At 38.0% G+C, this 20,580-nt stretch overlaps 3 protein-coding genes across 4 annotated transcripts; 2 read left to right on the plus strand and 1 right to left on the minus strand.

Moving 5' to 3' along the window:
* Positions 1 to 970: 970 nt before the first annotated feature.
* LOC103997432 (protein EI24 homolog) lies at positions 971 to 9,559 on the minus strand. Its single transcript, XM_009418643.3, has 11 exons — positions 9,389 to 9,559; positions 9,201 to 9,266; positions 8,613 to 8,763; positions 7,666 to 7,718; positions 5,230 to 5,364; positions 5,055 to 5,118; positions 4,797 to 4,882; positions 4,516 to 4,598; positions 3,748 to 3,824; positions 2,356 to 2,471; positions 971 to 1,223 (listed from the first exon to the last, which is right to left on the minus strand). Exons 1-11 carry the CDS (start codon positions 9,490 to 9,492, stop codon positions 1,178 to 1,180), a joined length of 981 nt encoding a protein of 326 aa, XP_009416918.2. The 5' UTR covers positions 9,493 to 9,559; the 3' UTR covers positions 971 to 1,177.
* Positions 9,560 to 9,897: 338 nt separating this feature from the next.
* Positions 9,898 to 13,155, plus strand: LOC135648344 (uncharacterized). Its single transcript, XM_065165964.1, has 2 exons — positions 9,898 to 10,108; positions 12,755 to 13,155. Exons 1-2 carry the CDS (start codon positions 9,973 to 9,975, stop codon positions 12,967 to 12,969), a joined length of 351 nt encoding a protein of 116 aa, XP_065022036.1. The 5' UTR covers positions 9,898 to 9,972; the 3' UTR covers positions 12,970 to 13,155.
* Positions 13,156 to 16,054: 2,899 nt separating this feature from the next.
* On the plus strand, positions 16,055 to 20,481 carry LOC135582507 (probable alkaline/neutral invertase D). Of its 2 annotated transcripts, none has more exons than XM_065168750.1 (5): positions 16,055 to 16,340; positions 16,489 to 17,039; positions 17,396 to 17,827; positions 18,703 to 19,261; positions 19,916 to 20,481. In XM_065168750.1, exons 2-5 carry the CDS (start codon positions 16,635 to 16,637, stop codon positions 20,209 to 20,211), a joined length of 1,692 nt encoding a protein of 563 aa, XP_065024822.1. In that variant the 5' UTR covers positions 16,055 to 16,340; positions 16,489 to 16,634; the 3' UTR covers positions 20,212 to 20,481. The 2 variants fall into 2 exon arrangements, with proteins under 2 accessions (XP_065024822.1, XP_065024823.1); XM_065168751.1 differs by having other exon boundaries at positions 16,613 to 17,039.
* Positions 20,482 to 20,580: the final 99 nt, after the last annotated feature.

Here is a 20,580-nt window from a genome sequence, read left to right on the forward strand (position 1 = left end):
AAAACAGTGCGAGCATGCAAGAAAATGAAAGAAACAAAAACGTCGTTGGTGGGTAAAAGACAAATTTTTTTTTGAGTTTATTAAAATCATATGTAAATCTTTTTTTTCTCTATACGCTTTATTAATTATCTTAGAAAGGATATTCATCTTCTGAGTATTGAACCAAATTGGTTCTCGAAAATACTTGCTTTTGCATATTAATTTTTCTATGATTAGAGCAATTTTGATGCAAAAAAAAAAAATCCCTAAATCGCCACTAAAAGAACTCTTTCTACGTTGGTTGTCTAAAATTTTGTGAGGGAGTCAACCAAACAATCTCCAACAAAACAGATTGATCAAAATGGTGAGATCAGAGTAACTCAATGCAGCGTAAAAATGCTTCTCGTTGTCAGTGGATAGAGATTCTTCCAACAATTCAAGCAGTGATACACATGAAGCAACAAGCAGTGCCTTTGGAGACTGGTGATTCCAACAGTACTGATGAAACATACAATACTTCTCCCAGTTCTGCATGCGGTATGATCAAGCATTTGAATCCTTTATGAATCTGAGAGCAGTTGACCAACCACCATTGCCCAACTGGAGGCGTGTGCTTAATGTTCATGACTGGAAGCAAAGATTGTTGAGAATGAGTTCAGTCCCTATTTACATCAATCTCCGAGTAACCGGCGAACAGTAATCAATAGTTGAAGACAGTAGCAATCGTATCACAAGAAGCAGCATAGTCAGTTTTCAGTTTGATACTACAATGAGAATAAAAGTCAGGCAACAAACAATTGCTTCTGTCCTAACATTTTTGACGGTGTCGTTCCGAGAAGTTCCCGGAAAACCAACATTAAAAATGTGTGAGAATATGGTCTGAGTGCACGTTCATCTTGACCATCATACTGTTCAGGTGAAGCGAACAAGCACCTCTGAAGACTCGTGATCAATGAGGAAGGTCATGTAATGCGGTATGCAACAAGAGATCTGATCTGAGCAACGAGTGTACATAAGTTGAATATATTTACTGAATCTGCTCCTAATGATATTTCTACATAAAGTGATTCTAAGTGTAAACAATATCCAACAATTAGTATTCATCTATATACAGCTGCAATATAGCTTGTTTTCTTCAATAGTGACAGCAGACTTGGAAGCACTTGCACAAAGACATAACTTGTCCCATATCAAATGGTCAACTTGTTTTGCTTGCCTCCGGTAGTAATTGAACGATTATCATCCTGTTTTACAGTAGCCAGAATAAATATTATTGAAAACAATTAAAATGATCCATGACATGGAGTGAAAGTTTCATTCAGAATAGAGGTTCTCTAGGTAACAACGCAGTAGATAAAGCTATGATATTAATACACTTCAGTGCATAATTAAAAAAAAAATCGAGTTAATCTGAAACTCCATCAAGTTAACCCAAGTCAGCAGCATCTTGAGGGTCGTGCTCGACTCAGCTAGCTACAACTTGGAGTCAAAACTCGAGCTGTACTCAGTATGGCCCGACGAGTTTCTTAAAATGAGGTTGATGAATTTGGAACGAGTATTAGTGTAGCCTCATCTATTAGAAATATGGCGGTAAAAGTGTTATATTGTTATTTTCCATCATTGAGCTTTTTATTAGAAGAGAAAGCTATTTCTAACATAAATGCCCTTTGTTTCTACTTTCAATTGCCTCTATGGAATAAATGGGCCCTTTTTAAAAAGATAACATCCAGGGGTACTCTATGGACTTGCCAGGAGTAATTTGCCCTGACAAAGCAGAGACCAGTAGTAAAGAGCAAAGTTGAACACATACATATGCTGATTGATTGATGATAATCATAGAAAATTAATGTTTAAATTTTTTTAGAGTACAATGAAAGATCAATACAATCAATTTCAATCGCTTGCTATGAGAACTTGAGGTGGATTATCGAGTGCAATACTAGTCGATTGCAAGAATTATGTAAATGTTTTTACTAGTCAAAATTGTTCATGGGATACCTATGGTGAACTTTTTCAGATGAAAAGATTAAATTACAACGTAAGAAATTGAACTTGCTATATCTATGGAATTTCCTGCAGCCACTAGCAAGCCATTTCATAATGATTCAAATTGACATCTTGACTATCATACATCAACATGTACCATATTGATAATTTGGGAAATTAACCAAATGATAATAAGCAAGAAAAAGAGAGAATAAAATATCAACAATATTTGCAATCGATCTTCAAGTGATACTCAGAGAATAAAGACAAGCAACTCAAATCTTGACTATGAAACATCATGTATATGATGCCTAGAGGTATTGACATAATTCAAATCCTCCAAAATATATAAAGAAACCATAAAAGGGGCTCAGTGTAGTGGTAGCTTACGCAATTTTGTTTGCAGCATAGAATACTTGAAGCTTTTTTGGTCCCCCTCCTCTAAATGATCTTCTTACCGAAGTAACAACTTGTTCTAAGTGGGTGCCTGCTGCTGTCAAAACGAACTGCAAAACCATTTGCTCGAATGACCATCTGAGACATAAACAAGGAATATACAAAAGAGAAAATGCTGCATTTATTTTGCATCATTTGATCACTCTTGAATTATACTGACAAAGTTTAAGGAAATCAGTTACTTGTTTGCTTGGATCAGAAAACAAGCACAAAACATCTTGCTAATAATAAACCACAATTATGCATCCACAATCTTTAAACTGAAAGCAGAGTTTTAATACTAGATGTACCTCATGGTACGGCCAGGTATTATCTGTTCATTAGGCGACTAGCATGGCAATCAGACGATTTTGTTCAGTCCGTTTCGAAATGGTGTGTACTGGATGGTGCACTTGCTTCATGTGTAAAGATCGAAATATAGGAGGCAATTACATACTCTTGGTTTTCTAATTTTTAAATTTTTTTTAAAGGGTCAATCAGTCAACAACCATTTGCTGTCATAAACAACTTTTTGGCTGTAAACAGCAGTTGACAGTTGTAAACAGTTGTCAACTATCTGTTTAATTCCTCTCCCTCTCTCTGCCATGTCTCCACCTCCGCCAACTTGGCATCCACCTCCTCCACCCTCGACATCCACCTCCTCCTGTCATCACTGCCTCCATCAAAGCTGTTTCCTCCTCTTTAATTCGGCATTACTACCTCCTCCTCTCTTCATTTTTCCTCCTGCTGCTCCTCTCCTCCGCCGCCGCCTTTGTCTCCTCCTCCTTTTCCTTCTCCACATCCCCTCTTCTCTCCCGCTTCCTCTGTAGTCCAGTCCAGGCAGCACTAACCTGTATGGTTGTTGTCTGTCTATACTGTGACCATACTGATCCAACCACTGTTTGTTATTGGCACCAAACCGAGTTTTTAAACCTTGATTGCAAGAACTTTAAAACTTTAAATGGGCGAATGGAACCTATGTTATAGTAATTTAGCTCAATGATAACCAAACACATGGCTATCTTGTGAAAAGATCATAAAAACGTCAAATAAGGATAAACACCTGATATAGAAGCAGTGAATTGTAAGATATCTCACTTGTCTTGCATTTTTGTGAAATACTACCACTAATCAATAAACTAAATACTAACTGGTCAATTTACTTGATGTCCAAACTTGCGATTTAAACTTGATAAGAGAATTGTTCGTCAGTTTATACTCTACTGACATGCAAATTGTCATACAAGAAATGTCAAGTAGATAACATGGAAGGGGTCACGAAGAAGAAAGTAGCAACATAAAGACAGAAAAGAATATTAGTGTTGAAATAAATACTTCTGGACATACCAGGGGATAAAGTATAGCCATAACACCATAGCTGACAAGGGGAGAGAAAAAGAAAATTGCAAGGACACATGGACTACCTGGAATAATTATCACATCAACATGTTAGAATCCACAAAATGTGGAATATCAGAAGTGATGAGTTCAAGTAAGAAATCGATCAAGAGCTGATATTATCAAAACAATACACAAAATCACTATTGAATTAATTTTATCTCTAGGTTCTGTTGATTAGATACATTTTTTAAATATATAACAAAGTTAAACAATAAGTCACTGTAACTATAGGTTTTATGAAAAAAAAGTACCTGTAAATTGTTAAAAATTGAATAGGCTAGAGTTAGACTGTCCCAAGAACTTCAAAATTTGTATGAATTAAAGTGTTACGATCATAGGATTCTAGAAATGTAAATGATGAAACTAAGAGTTCTAGTATTAACAATTATGATTACACAAACCTACATGCAACAAAATTCCTAGTATACAATGCTGATGTTGAACTATATGAAACTGTTGGGTTTAGTGTTTATATTTTTTACATATATGCTATGGATATTGGTTATAAGCTAATTTCATTCAGCACATGCAGCTTTAAACAAATTTAATGACCTTTTTAGTTCAATTTTTCAAATTGAACTAAGTTCAAAGCCAAAAATGATGTGTAGCATCAGCACTAAAATAATTTTAAGACATACATATATTGTGAAGTGGCATGAATAAGAATTAATATTTAAGAACTAACCAAGTCGAATAATAGGGGGAGAAACGTACCAAATCCTGCAAAAAATGGCCAGTTGGATTCAAAAAAGTCAAGCCTTCTGTTCAAGCTCACTTTAGAATGGTTCCACTTGTACCTTGCATATGAAGGAAGAACAAAAAATTACCAGTCTCTAAATATTTTCATACAATTCCTTTTTAATTTATATTTCCATGCACCCTTAGCCCAAAAATGATTAGAAAAGGCTCGGTGATACTGAAATAAGACTAGAAATGAAATGTATATTCACAAAAGCAATAATGATAACTAAGTTATTCAAACATCTGACACGTACTCGAAACAGTAGTAAGCATACATCCAGGAAAGAAGCAGAAAATTTATTGCCTTTCCAAAATAAGGAATGAAACCAGTTGCAAAAACCTGCAATACATAATACAAACATGTCGCTGTAAACATGACAATAAGAACACAGAACACAATACATAAGGCAAATTAAATTACAGTGACATGAAACAATATATAGATTAGTAAATACAAAGGCATTATCAAAAGACTGAATAAACACTAAGTAGAAAAAAGCGCACCACTGCACCTCTATGAAGAAGATGGTCAGCAGAAGGATGGAATAAACCTGTTCACCAATTCCAATACAGACACTGTTCAATGATCACGAACTATTAGCACACCACAAATGTCATGTGCACTCTGGTGATGAGTTATTCAAATTCACATGGAAGCTCAGAACCTAGAGTGTTATAGAGAAATACCTATCAAAGCCACCTGGCGTGAATGAATTACTAGTGGTCTGCAAGCCTGTCAAATCATTTTCTCTAGATGATTGTGCTGTGGAAGGTCTTTTACCTGTCAGTACTTCATAAGCATGCTTGGCAATATCATTGTACCTGGTTTATCAGCAGCCATATAGAAGCCTATAATCAGGACCTACAAACTTATGTAAGAGTGCAACAGTGGTGGATCAATTCTAAGATTATATGACCCAATGCAAAATCAAGGACAATCTCCTGGAATAACTTCAATGCAATGCATATCTTTATAAAGAACTTAAAGACTACCTTTAAATATAATTGACCACCATAGCACTTGTATTTATCCTTGACTGATATTATCCAACTCAACATCTTAATTTCAGTTACATTAATATTTTCAATATGTTTCTTTCGAACTGCCTAAGATTTGCATCAACAGAGCAAATTTGATCTTATATTCAATTTTTAAGATTCTCTCCATTGGAGGTATTTGATAGCCATATATAATGATACGTCAGGTCTCTATTTTGACAATATTGTTTTGTTGTATAAGCAATTGTTAGAATTAACCCCCTAATTAGAGTTTCTCAAATTTGAGAAGGATAAAGTCCTCCCATAGATCTAAGCTAAAGGGAAATAAAAAAAAAAATTTCTAGAAAAAATAGCAAAGAAGACAAAAGGCAGTTTAAAGAGGCTTACAAGTGTTATTTATTAAGCCACTATTGCCTAAATCCTAATAGCAACAACCAATAGCTAATTAAGATAATATTGTGCACCAAAACATTAGTATGTTTCTCCTTTTCCATTGAGAAAGATTAGACTTTTTGTGCTTGTAGACTCTCAGGGTAAAACTGGTGACAGATATGAGGAATCATGCAGGACTGGGACAGGGCTACTCAATTACATGGTCATCATTAGTTTCATTGAAACTTAGTCAAGTGATATCACCAAATCAGGGGGATTCTTAATCTCTGTTTCTGAATGGAGGATACTCCAACATGAGAGTTGTTGACTCATCTGAACCAAAGCAGGAGGGTCAAGCAGTCCACTTCCTTAGCTGTGTCTTATAGGTCTCCACTGTAACAGCTATATCTTCTATGATCTCACCTGTTTTTTAATAAATTCTTTATTTACCTTTTGGTTAAAAAATATGTCCAAAGGATTGAGAGATTTCAATTTTGGTAATTCTTGATCATCTACTTCAAACATTCCTTCAGTTCTTGATCATATAACTAAAGCCACACTGCAATTTTTTGTCATTGCTGCATTGATTCTCAAACCTTTATTGCAAAAAATTGACTCATTTAGATTTATCCCAAGTCCAATGTCATTAACAATTATTTAAGTGTTATTAAGTGGAATTCAGATTCCACATCAAGGGCCTATTGTCTGACCTAATTTGTTAAAATCTTGAGTTGGAATATTAAGTAATACCTCAACTGTCATAGAATTAGGGAACAATGCCAAACTATCAAACTCTTAAGTCTTGTAGATGAGGACTGGGTGTTGTATCAAGGAAAACTCAAGCCCCTAACTATTTTTTTTAAGGAATCTTGATTCTCATGTTCATGTAAACCATGATACACAGGAAGGACTTTCCAGGCAATCTCAGTTGCTTCAATAAACCAAGGATTGCCTTGTTGCAGCAGAAACACATGACTGTTTGATAGTAGGGATGTACGTATCATGAATGTGCCATGGCACAGGAATTGTTCCATCATGCCATTGTCACTTCCCCATTGTCTCTATTGGCATGCTACAAAGGTCCTGTGTTGATACCATGTCAACACCATACAATCCAACTGGCACAATCCATGGGTTTAATTATAATGAAAACCACACCAAGGTAAGAATAACTTTTATTATATACAGAATCAAGACATAATTAGAGTGAATTTCAAAAGTTGATATTTGTCCTACTAGTTTAACAGTTTAAATACAGGTGCCACTTCTTAATACCGACACCAAATAGTTATACAACCATATAATTTTGCTGCTAACAGAAATGATTAATCCAAATGATCGGTACCACATGATTATGATAAAGATGTCATCCTTTTACTGTCACTTCAAGATTTATTCTTACCAATAAACAGAGTTGGCAAAAAATGGACTAAATGAAAAGCTCCTAATACACATCCTAAAAAAAATTTACCATTATAACACTTCGCTATGTTTCTTCCAGAAAACCTTTAAGCTCAATGTGATATATGGTCACTCTGATCACATATTCAAGGTATTGTTCTTTACCATTTGATATATGGTCATAACTTCATATTTTGGACCATTTACCAGCAAATATCATACCCAGTGAATCCCAAAAGACTACTACAACAGTGATAATTAAAATTGATATAGCAAATACAAGAGTAGCAGGTTCAAGAACTTTATGATTTACATGAAATCTGAAAACCACAAGATAAGAATAAGACTTACCAGAGTGTACTCAGTACAAAGCTGAAAATGTAAAGAGGGTAGAACCAGAAAATCTGAAGAAAAATGCAACCAAGAAAAATATCAACTAAACATGAGCAGACAAAAAATTGATGTCTATGTTTGTTATTGTAATACAAACATGTAAAAAAGAAAGAAAATGCAGACAAATGCATTTATATATTGCATTGTTATAGTTTGCTTTAACAGTTTAATCAAGTTAATGATTCATCACTTTTAACTGTACAAATGAATGAACCTACAATTTGTATCATAAAGAATGTTTCTTCAACTTTTTTCCAAATACTGGTAGAAAAAATATAACGTTTATAATCTTATTGCACATGAGCGAGCAGAAACTGTTCTAAAAATGTAAAACTAGAACATCTCTGAATAAATAAAAAATAAAACCAGAAGGCCTAACTGATTCTAGAAGTTCTACAGTAAGATAACAATTACGCTAGTGACCTCAAGTTTATGACAACTCTAATGGATGTTGAACAAGAAAATATGCTCTCCTCCCTCTTAACTTCACATAATAAAACAACATTTTCAGAATTTCTTCCAAGCTCCCTTTAGAGCTAAGATCTTCAACCAAGGTTTAATAAACTTCGAAGTTTCGAGACATTCCACATGCTCATGTTGTGTGCGTAAATGTGTGCGTAAATGCATATATAAACCTTGAATAATATAGTTGTTTCATCATGGATGCCTCCAAGGTCATTCAGGCAGTATAAATTTACCCGAAACTTCTCAACACATGTAACTAAAACATTGTGCTGTGGTGAAAATGTTGGTTGATACCTGTTAAAATTTTACCAACTCAAATGAACGACATAAAGTTAATTTAACATCAACAAGTATAAAACATGAATTATAACAGAACTAAACAAAGAACTAATAAGATAGCTAATAATAAATTTTATAAAGTGCATCGTGGCAAGACTTACGTAAAAAAGCTCAATGAGAATGAAGCGTAAGAAGGAATATAGTGCTAAAGCAGCTTTGTGGCAAGAAAGATGTTCTGCAGCAAACTGTTCAGTTTGATCAGGTAGAATCCACAGCAGAATTGGGATGACCACAGACTTCAGAATAAATAAACTGCAACAGAGAAACACATGATATAAGATAGTCAACATAAAGAAGTTTGACAAGGTAAGTATAACAGAAATTACTCCAACACCGACAACAGGTGCCATCAAGTCTTTTACATTAAGAACAAGATAGAATATTTTTTCGTTAGCTTTAAATCAACGATTTATATACAACAATTTTAAATAGTAATATCTAGCCGAAACTTATTAGGGCAGCAAGTTGCAAATTCTTCATAACTGAACAGGGAAAAGTTGCAAGCAGGGACTAATTATCCCTCTGAATAAACGAATTTGTCGTACTTACAAAGATGACAATAAGGAAATGAGAGGGATTGCAGAAATAGGTTAACTTCCAACAGGAGAAAAAGAATCACCATAACCCACATAAAAAACAAGCCAACTCAACAAATTACAACGTCGAAAAGTTTAGGGTGACAACGATACCTTCCCAAGAAGATGAGCCCGTTCAGGAGGAAGCACTGACCGGTTCTGATCAACAGCGGCCTCGATCTGAACCAAGAGCACAAGTTACGATCGGGAAAGTACCCTCCGGCAACTTGAGGATGACGAATCGTAATCGAGCGAGTGAAATCAAAACGATTGAGGAGGAGGAGGAGGAATCGAAGAAAAACCTAATGCAGAGGATTACGACTCTGTGGAGGGAGCAGGCTTCCTTGAATCCCGCGAGCCAAAGGATCCCGGCTTCCTTCGCGTGCATCGCCAAGGACGACGCCATCGAGAAGAACCCGCAAGCAATCAGAGAGCGGAGAAAGATGGGGGAAATACGTAAAGTAGGCGGTAAGCCGTCCACCGGTTATTCGAGTCCGGTCCGAGTCCTAATCTTTCTTCTCATGTAAAGATCGCAATTCCGACTGAATCACCCAGGAAATATTTTCTGGGGGGCGAGTGTCACTGATGATGCGTGGGACCCACGAGAATGACCATACGGTCTTTCAGAGGTGGACTCACCCTGGAAATTTTCCACCGCTGATTCACCCGGGCTGGGTTGGGGACGTCTCGGACGCAAGGATGATTAGGGTAGTTAACTGTTTACCACGATTTTGGTGAGTACGGTGTCCCGACCCAACCCCTTTTATGTGGGCCACGTCAGACTACCTGGAGCTAAGTCGTTCCTTAGGTCGTTGAGAGAAGCACCTGTCGCCAGCCGCACGTCATCACGCCTATCGTCTCGACTGCCGAGCTGAGGTTTCATAAGATGGGGAAAGGGCAAGAACTAGAACGATCGATCGAGGAAGAAGGCGGTCGCCGAGCGGTGTCAATGGCGATGATTCGTGGAATCGGATCCGGCATCAAGCTCCTGACCTCTTCTGAGGCCGCCCTTTTCAGATCAGGCGAGTCTGTTTCTTTCCTTCGCCAATTCCAATCGTTTTCGCTGTGCCGCTTTTGGGTATTCCGCTTGAAGATTCGGTTTTTTTATTGGTTTGGGCATCTGGTTGTGAAGTTTAGGATAGTTTGGTTGTCCATTTGTTGGGTCACCAGTAGAATGGGTGGTAGTGTGACGAAAGAGCGAATACTATATGTGATGCTTGTCCATGGATGGTCTAGAAGAGAAATAAGTGCTCTGTGTAGGAGAACACCGTGTATGGATGCAGAATTAATACGAATCCTCTTTGGTTTCATTATAATGGAGTATAGGGAGAAAAAAGTTCTAATTTTACAAGAGATAGAGCTTTTGTGTCATAATCTTATGAATAATTTTTTTTGAAACCTGTGATATATGGTTGCTTTAGTCTTCAATGTTGGTTGTTGAGTCATAAGTAAACTTCTTTTATGTCCATTTTCTTGACCAGGATCAGAATTATATTCATGTCATTTCAAAAAATTTTGACTGTGGGAGTGTCTGAGTGCTGAAATCCATATGCTTGGGTGGATAAACAGAAAAACAAAAGTTCCTTTTCTAACAGTCTAGTCAAGTTTTAACAGCCAAGTGGTTGTTGTGGCAAATGCATGCATCTTCTTTTAATGGAATAGGGATGGGCATAAACATGTACAACTTAGAGATCAAGCTTGAAACTATTATAGTAAGACTCTTAATGGAACTCTTTCTTGCAAGTCCTTTGGATATTGATAATATTGGGCAGTGTTGTTTCTGCATTGTATTGATGCTAATGATTCTGTTTCCTTTGGCTAGAGATATTTTCAGTTTTGAAGCTTGTATCTTCTTGCTGTCAAGTTTATCACATTTCCTCAACTTGTTTTGTCTGACTTCGTGGTGCAATAAGGGCAATGAAATACGTATCTATGGGTTAGTCTAGCATTTAGTAGGAGGCTATGCTGATATATATGATAAGGGAGGTGATGAAGTACATTTCTCATATATTTTCATCATATGATAAAATTTTGATCTTCCATATTTTTGTGTGTGATTCAGGTTTTGTGTTAAAATTATGGATAAAGAATTGGCTGTGAAAATGTGGATGTTAATTTATATCCAATCATAAACCCTAAACCCTAACTTTGGATATCATGCAACTTTCTGTAAAAAATTCAGATGAGGAAATTCAACATATATATATCTTTATAAGCATATATGCATGAATTTCTAGTTTGCAACAGAATTTTTCTGTATATATATAAACTGGTTGCATACATCTATATATGAAGGTAAATTTTAAAGAACTAACAGTTCTATATGCACCAACATACTATTCGTACTTTTATGCATTTATATGACAAACATGCATGTACACATGATGTGCCCTCATTTTTATGTGTTAATGTGTTTCAAAAGAAGTGTTTGGAAAAAAAAAAAATGCTGTATTCTATGCAATTTATGAAGTACATTCAACTATATATGTGCCACATATTTGATCAATATATGTACGCCATGATTTCGAATGCCTTAACTACTTTGATGTCCTATTTTATGGACTGGTTCTCATTAAGAAACCTAGTGCATGATAGAAAAAAGTGTTTTAGTTGCGCAAGCAGAAAACTACAGGCAAGTGGGAATACTACAGGAAGGTCTACCTAAACCTGCAATCCATTGTTTGAGTCACTTTTCAGTAATCTGTGAACTGAAAACTACATTACCCATGACAGTTGAAATGTATGCACCATTCTGTATTCTATATTTTTGAGAATTTTTATTTAACTCTGTCAATTAAACATGTTGCAAGAACTCCATCAAACAATACATTGCCTTATCAATCATATATGCAGGGTGTGGGGTTTATCAAGTACATATGTTGTTCTACATTTTTTTAGTTTTGTAACGATTTGGGGAATGGAATCACCTATAAAGGAGGGTGAAATGATTAGATCAAAGTTTCCGAATTTTCTGTTTGGATGCTACAAATGTGAACTTGTGAACCTACCCCATAAATCTTATGGTATTTCTTTTGTCTTCTAAGAATTAATGATATAAATGATCAAGCTCTATAACATCATACCTAACTATGGTTTTAAACTATGAATCTTATTATAGCTTAAGAATTAATAACAAATTTTGATTCATTTGCATGTTGGACTAATGAGGGCTTTCATGCAGCAGAAGTAATTAACTAGCCAATATAATTTTGCCACAGAAATCAAAGATTTTTTTGAATTGGAATGTTGGCTAGTCAATGCATATGTTTTGTGTTACCGTGGCTTTTGGCAATTTTAACTTGTTGATAACTTGTTTGAGTATTTTTATTTACATATTTTTCTCGTTAACCTATCACACAGTATGGAAAAAATATAAAGTAACACATTAACCATTCTTGGCTGTAAATGAGTTTCGTAGTAATCATCTTAGCCAACATAAGTGCATCCCTGATTATTTTACTTTGCTTATCTAGTAAGTGACTTGAAGGATTCACATCAGAGATTGATCTGTCTGTTCCTGGACATTGAAAGATGTGGTTTTGTCAAATACTTCAATGTTGAGTTATTCAAAGCTGATAGCATTGATCTTGCATTTAAGTTGAATTAGCTTGTTAGAGGATTAAAAGTTTTGTGCTGCTTAGTCAGTTGATTTAAAATACATGTTCTAGTGACCCGTGAGTTCCATGCCACTGGGATGAAGAGAATGGGAGGACATGGCCATGATGAGCCCTATTATCTCCATGCCAAGCACATGTACAACCTGGACCAAATGAAGCATCAGAAACTAAAGGTGGCTCTTTCAGTTTGGTCCGCCTTTGGTATTGGCATGGCTGTTCCAGTTTATGCTGTCATGTTCCAGCAGAAAAAGGCTGCTTCTGCTTGAGATATCAGATAATGTGCACTTAGAAATAAGATCTTTGTTTGATCATCTTGTCGCCTGTTGTTGGTCTTTGAGCCTTGCAGTCGGCCTACCGAAACCGAAAACTGGTGGCTTGTTTCTACCTGCTGGTTTCTTGTTAACTTGTTTCTTGGTTTAAATCTTCAAACCTAAGCCAGACTTGGTTGTTTATACAGAGGTTTGATGCTTATGGTTTTATGTGCTGCAGAAGGGTTATATCCTTGCAAGTTGGTACTATGTTACAATTGTCTTTCCCACTGATGCATTTAATTCATAGGATGAGACACTTGTGCTTATTTTTCACCTGTTTTGTTGTTGATGATAAATTTCTTAAATCCTGGTGCATGAGCCACAACTTCTCCAATTTATGAAGCTCACTGGTCATTCTGATCCGTGGACTTGTTAGATGACAGATCACTTTGGAACATAGCATATTATAACTTAATTAGTCTTACATTAGAAGTTGGTTGTGATGGTTTACAGGAATACTATAAGCAAGGTATGCAATATCGTATCGCACCGATGTTTCGAGGTTGATTCGGTATGGTACGGTACCAATGTATCGAGCGGTACATCTTGGTGTACTGAATAATTATATATATATATATATATATTTTCATTACTGTAGCACTATTATAGTGTAATACTGTAGCATTGCTATAGTGTAATACTGTAGCACTATAGCAGTATCGGACGGTCCGTGTACCGGTATGTCGTCGGATCGGTATATACCGCTCGTACCAGATGGTACCATTCGGTATTGCGTACCATGAATATAAGTTCATCAAGTTTACAGACACCTAATCTTAGAGGGTGGAGACCTATTAATTGGGTTCAGAGAGAAAATAATATCCACCATTACATTGAACCTTGCATAACTTATATTTCTATAGACAAACCATCCATTTATGGATGATTTATACACTTTTTTTTATTTTTAGTTACTACTTATATTATGAAAAATAAATAAACAAATAAAAATTTAGGTAGTTTATAGCTTCATCAAACATTCAAAAAGTATTGTGCTTCTATGAATAAGGAAACTTTCACTTAAAACAATTAGTTACATCTTCTCTCTTCTTTTTTTTTCATTTTTCTTTAGTTCCGACTATACTAAAATAAACACCTGACTTAGATTTAATATCTTTAATAGAACACAAATTTGATCAAAAAGAAATAGAGAGCCTTATAAATATTAAGAACAATCTTGATTTAATCATTTCTTTTTAAAATCGTTTAAGCCGTCGTCAAGCATTGTGTTTAACAATTAAGGAGAGTAAAGAAGTTGGTCAAGTTGAGCCTAATTCATTAGGACTAGTCTTAGCATGGGCATCATTTTTGTTACAATACATTCAACCATCAATAGCACTAATCCTAAACTTTAAAGAGGAGAAGCCAAAAGTCTTCTAATTATGTGCCACCAAACTACATACCTTCAAATCTAGTGCCAAGAAGAAGCAATCTATCTTAATTTTCTTGGTATAACAATGTCAAATAATGTACTTGCAACACCTCCATTACTATTCAATGCCTTGATCTCTAGGATGATGGAGAAGCGAAGTTTGGAGTTTTCCCCCCATTAAAACATTGAATGAGTTTAGGTGGGAGAAGATGGAAGGAAAGTAGTTCTCCACCTACTTCCATTCACTAAACTCATCACGTTGTTTTCATTTCATTCCCACCTCAAGTCAATGGCTTTGATTCTGATCATGTACCCATGTGTTCCTCATTCATTGCATGGGTTCTCCCCATCATCTAATAAATTGTCATGCACGCAACATGATATGTAGTATTTATGTTATATATATAAAAGATATATTTATAATTACCTTTGGAGAAAGTTTGCTTTAACCTTGATCAAAAGGAATAGATTGCTTCCACCCTCAACCTCAAAGAGATCATCATCATCAGGTCATTCTCAATAGAATTTTAAATGGCCGGCGGCAGCACCCTTCCGGGAAGGGCAGAGCAACAATAGCTTGCCCTGCCATGGCTTGGTGGTAGGTGACTTGGATGCGGCATCGTGGATGCCGTAGTGTTCTGCCCTTACAGATAGGGCAGCCATGCAAATCCCGCGCGGGTCCCCTCCGACCGTCCATCCATTCACCACTTTCGATCTCGATCGTCCGTTCATTCCCATCAGATTTAATTTCATCATGAACCATTGACGTCGATCATAATGATGGCAAGCTTTCGTTACGTGCTTCCACCGTTACTCTTAATTAGTCTGACGTGTAAAAGCGCATCGGTGTCACGGGGCGATGCACCCGTCACACTCCGTTAACAGCGACGAACCCAACCGGGACTCCGGCCCATATAAACCCACCCGGCCCGGCCAATCCTGGACATCGGTTCACTGGGCACCGAGAGTCCACCCTCCCGGCGGATGTATTCCCACGTGCGCATTTAGTGGACGGCAGCACCAGCCACGTGCATCTGGACGGGTTCGGTGGCCCTGACGTGGACCGCCTCGTGTTTCGTGCAGCGCCGACGGGAGATGATGCTGGCCGTCCGATGCGTCATTGTGGTGATCGTGCCACTTCGTGGGACGAGCGTAGTCAACAGATCTGGCGGAGGAAGGTGCCGCGTGGGCCCGCTGCCTCCGCTAGCTGTCATTGGTTGCTTCCACGCTAAGAAGTGGGTCCCCGAAATTAGGTGGCTAATTCTTTCCCAACCTTTTGGAATCTGCATGTCGGTCCATCTCGATTCGACAATAATATTAGATGTTATGCAGCCCATTGAGTAGTAAATTCAACCAGAATGCATAATTTTGGTTTCTTTTAATTCTAAATGTGGTGGGTGTAAACGTGTGAGAAGGTGGGTATGACTTCGAAGTAAACAAGACAGGCACCAGTTAAAAGACCGAGATCGAATCACGAATGAAGAGCTCCACACCTACCCCTCATCTTATCCCTCCGCGCCCGTCTTCGTTGAACCCACTCCGCATACCTTTCTGGTGGTCGAAGAGTAAAGCACGGGTCTCGTGTGGGACCCGTCCGGGCGCCGAGTAGGCTGGTCGCACAGTCAATTATCCACTAGTCTTATCACCGTGCGCACGGTATACGAGGCGACCGGGAACAGCCAACAACCCACCACCGTGAGCCCGCGGAAAAGACCAGCCGCAGACCACGTGCAGTCACCGGACACCGGCCGCAGCCGGTCGCCTCTCCAGCACGGGGCAGAGGGAGCCCAAATACATGCCGGCCATTTCGCACTTCTTTTCTTCGCCCGCGGCCTACAAATAACACCTTCTGCCTCCTATGCTCTCTTTTTCCCTTCTCCTCTGCTTCTCCTTCGTCCCCTTACGTCCGCCGCCCGGGACCTCCTCTCTCTTCCATCTCCTTCGGCCCTCGACGGTTGGTGCCTCATCTCATTCTCGATCGAATTCTTCACTTGTCCCTTATTTCCCTTTATTTTTTTGGTTCATTCGGTTTCTGTCGTCCTTCCCTTCATTGTAAAGGTACTCTAGTGCTTAACATCGGTCATTTTGTTGTTTTTTGATAGGTTGTAGCGGTCATATTGTGTTCCGTCCATTAAATGCAGCTCCTTTTCTGGATATCCTACTTGTACTCTGCTTAATGGGGATTTGGCGATGCTTTTGGAGTTTAAATATGAATCTTTGATGCAGTTTATAAGGTTTTGCCTCGAGAATGGTTGACGGAATGGATGTGGCGCACGAGATGGTTCTCTGGAAGGTGGAGCCGCAGTGCTCGATTTCGGAGGCCGACGACTTCGAGCGCCTGTCGCGGCTACTCGATCGGCCAAGGGTTAAGATCGAGCGGAAGCTGTCGTTCGACGAGCGGTCGCTTAGCGAACTCTCCGTCACAGGGAATCTCAGGCCGGTCGACAGCTACGACAGCTTGTGCTCCCCCGGTGCGGGGAGGTCGGTCTTGGACACGCCGGTCTCGTTGTCTCGGAACTCGTTCGAGCCACATCCGATGGTCGGGGAGGCGTGGGATGCCCTCCGTAGGTCCATCGTGTTCTTCAGCGGTCAACCGGTGGGGACGATTGCCGCCATTGATCATGCATCAGAGGAGGTTCTTAACTATGACCAGGTAGAACAGATACCCATTAGATCCCGTAAAGGTGACATCTTGGACTTGTTCTTTTGGATACACCTGTATCTTGCTTATTTGATCCAAGTCTTCCTTTACCAGCAGGTTCAAGATAATTAATATATTGTCTACAAGACAAGCCTTTTGTCGACAAGATAATTAATAGACTTCATCTTGCCTTCCTGAAAAGTTGTTGTTATTGTGTCTTTAGGGTTCTATTGTTGTTCAGTCAGAAGGTTCTATCTACTGATTCACTTGTTATATGTTCAATGAGGAATTTTGCAGTTCATCTTAGAAACTTTACCCGTAATCCTTCACTGCAGTGGTGATAGATGTTCTTTCTGTCTCGCATGTAGGTGTTTGTCCGTGATTTTGTGCCAAGTGCTATGGCTTTTCTCATGAATGGTGAACCTGATATAGTGAAAAACTTCCTGTTGAAAACACTCCACCTTCAGAGTTGGGAGAAGAGGATAGATCGCTTCAAACTCGGGGAAGGGGTGATGCCAGCCAGCTTCAAGGTGAACCATGATCCTGTTAGGAAAACTGATACTCTAATGGCAGATTTTGGTGAGAGCGCGATTGGGAGGGTTGCGCCTGTTGATTCCGGTTTTTGGTGGATTATTCTTCTTCGGGCCTATACAAAATCTACTGGAGATTTATCTCTAGCAGAAACACCTGAATGCCAGAAGGGAATAAGGCTTATTTTATCTTTATGTCTTTCAGAGGGTTTTGACACATTTCCAACCTTGCTATGTGCAGATGGATGCTCAATGATTGATCGTCGAATGGTAAGTTCATTAATTTCTTGCTTCAGTGACAGCTGCTTGTGTTTTTCTCTATGGTTATATTTGCCTTTTGAATTATCTAATTTACAGTTTTGTTTCCTCCAATAAGTTTGTATTTCGGTCTTTGTTTCACTTGAGTGAAGTGAATTTAAATGATGTTGAGAAGAAAATCATATAAAGTGCAATGGCTGGATGGATGGTTTTCTTCTCACGATGATGCTGAGTGAACCAGATTATCTTGATTGAATAAAACTATATAGCCAAAAATTTGATGGCATATTACTTACAGAAGAGAAGCATGGTACTCCCGAGTTCCGATTTCCTTAACATTTAAGTAGTTTTTAGCCTGTTTCTTTATCCATTGGATGGGCATTCTAGATGGATTGACAGGCACAGTAGATTATGCATTTTTCTGCAGTTTTGGAGCCTTGTCGATGCAACATAAGATCTAACAAAATCATGTTCTTTTTGAGATAAATGAAGCACATAGTCAAAGCGTTTACTGTGCTGTATTCGTGTGTTGATAGTGAGCTACATTTTCTGAACTAGTAGTTTGATGACCAAGTATGTTGAAGGCAATAACTAGATAATCAACTTAAAAGTGTGTTTTGTAAGGATATCATACAGACCACAGGTTGAAGTAACTATCATGTAGTTCTACTAGAGTAGATAAATATGCTTTATTTTTGAGGTCAATCTTTGCAAGATAAACTATTAGATATGTATAAAGCTCATCCTCAGTTGTACTTATTGCACTCTAGTCTATTCAGATCTTTGATGCATATATTTGCAAATGATCGCCTTATTGGCTAAGCATGTCTATCGACCTTTTTTTAATCATAGTAATATGCTTTCTCTGGTGCAAACAAAATTTGTAGGGTGTTTATGGATATCCAATTGAAATCCAAGCCCTATTCTTTATGGCTTTGAGATGTGCATTAGCAATGCTTAAACCTGATGTAGAAGGCAAGGAGTTCACGGAGAGAATTTTGACACGACTGAACGCCTTAGGTTATCACATGCGAAGTTACTTTTGGCTTGACTTCCAGCAGTTAAATGACATATATCGCTACAAGACCGAAGAATACTCTCATACAGCAGTTAATAAGTTCAATGTCATTCCTGATTCAATCCCGGATTGGATTTTTGATTTCATGCCTTCCCGTGGTGGTTACTTTGTTGGAAATGTCAGTCCTGCAAAGATGGACTTCCGATGGTTTGCCCTCGGAAATTGCATTGCGATACTATCTTCACTTGCTACCCCAGAGCAATCAGTTGCGATAATGGATCTAATCGAAGAGAGGTGGGAGGAGCTGGTTGGTGTAATGCCCCTAAAGATATCATATCCAGCTTTAGAAGGCCATGAATGGAGCATCGTGACAGGCTGTGATCCCAAGAACACCAGATGGAGTTACCACAATGGAGGATCTTGGCCAGGTTAGTTGAGGTTCTTTTCATCGTTTCGTTGCATGATATGATTCCTTAGAGAATTATTATGGAGAAACTCATATTTTGCTGCAACTGTAATTATTTTATTCAAGAAAGCTACTGAAGAGATACCTTGTTGATTAAATAGATTATCTATTTCTTGGAAAAGTCTAAATGAATATGTTTTTCATTACAAAGCAGCAAGTCCATAATATGGTCAGGTGATGCTATGAATTAGGAGCTTTAATTTTTCGTCTGTCTGCACTAAATTGATGATACAGGAAATCATATACTAAATGCAACTTTGTCTTAAAATTTATTCTATTAAGATATGTGCTTAATAGAATGTATAAAGTTTATCTTTAACTGCAACTTTGTCTTTAATTTTTCTTCTGTTTGCTCATTATTTGTCAAATCTTTGAATGTATAAAGTTTATCAATTTCATATGCTAATACTAATATGTGCTTATGAGAGTAGGACGAAACTTGGAATGAAACAACACGAATTGTTAAAGAATGAGCATAACCACTGCATCGACTTTAGTTTTGAGTCTTTTTCTCTATATTCATTATAACCAGAAACACTCTGCAGCTTCTCTTAATTTGATTGTTCAACATTGTATAATTTTTGCGTTTCTCTTTAAACTTCACTGTTTATTGCAGTACTTCTATGGCTGCTCACTGCAGCCTGCATCAAGACAGGCAGGCCGCAGATTGCGAGAAGAGCAATCGAGCTTGCTGAGAGCAGGCTGTGGAAGGACGGCTGGCCTGAGTATTATGATGGAAAACTCGGAAGGTACATTGGCAAGCAAGCAAGGAAGTTTCAGACATGGTCCATCGCCGGCTATCTGGTGTCCAAGATGATGCTCGAGGACCCTTCGCATCTCGGAATGATCTCTCTCGAAGAGGACAAGGTGAAAAAACCTCCGATAAGGCGATCGGCTTCATGGACTGCCTGAAAGACAACCAGGAGGCACCAGATGCAAAAAAAAAAGCTTGGTCTCACACCATTCTTTGTTGGAAATTGACCCTTCTTATGTCCATTTTTTTGTCCCAACTCAAAAAGGTTTGCTAATCAGCCAGCTTTCTTTATTGTCTGGAAGTCCTATATGTATAAACATCATATAGCATATCTTTCGCCTTCCCTATTAACCTTGTCTCCAATGTAATGGACTGTGATTCAAGTTATCGAAGTCTAATCAAGTTGGATTTTGCTGGATTCAGCCTAACTTGAGTCTCAAATCCAACTCTCTGTGAGACACTAAGATCGATTCTTATCTGTCATTAGATCCATGGTGAAGTTGTTGCACAACATGATTGGGATTCTG

The sequence above is a fragment of the Musa acuminata genome, chromosome BXJ3-9, assembly GCF_036884655.1.
Source record: "Musa acuminata AAA Group cultivar baxijiao chromosome BXJ3-9, Cavendish_Baxijiao_AAA, whole genome shotgun sequence".
In the NCBI taxonomy this organism is placed as follows: Eukaryota; Viridiplantae; Streptophyta; class Magnoliopsida; order Zingiberales; family Musaceae; genus Musa; species Musa acuminata.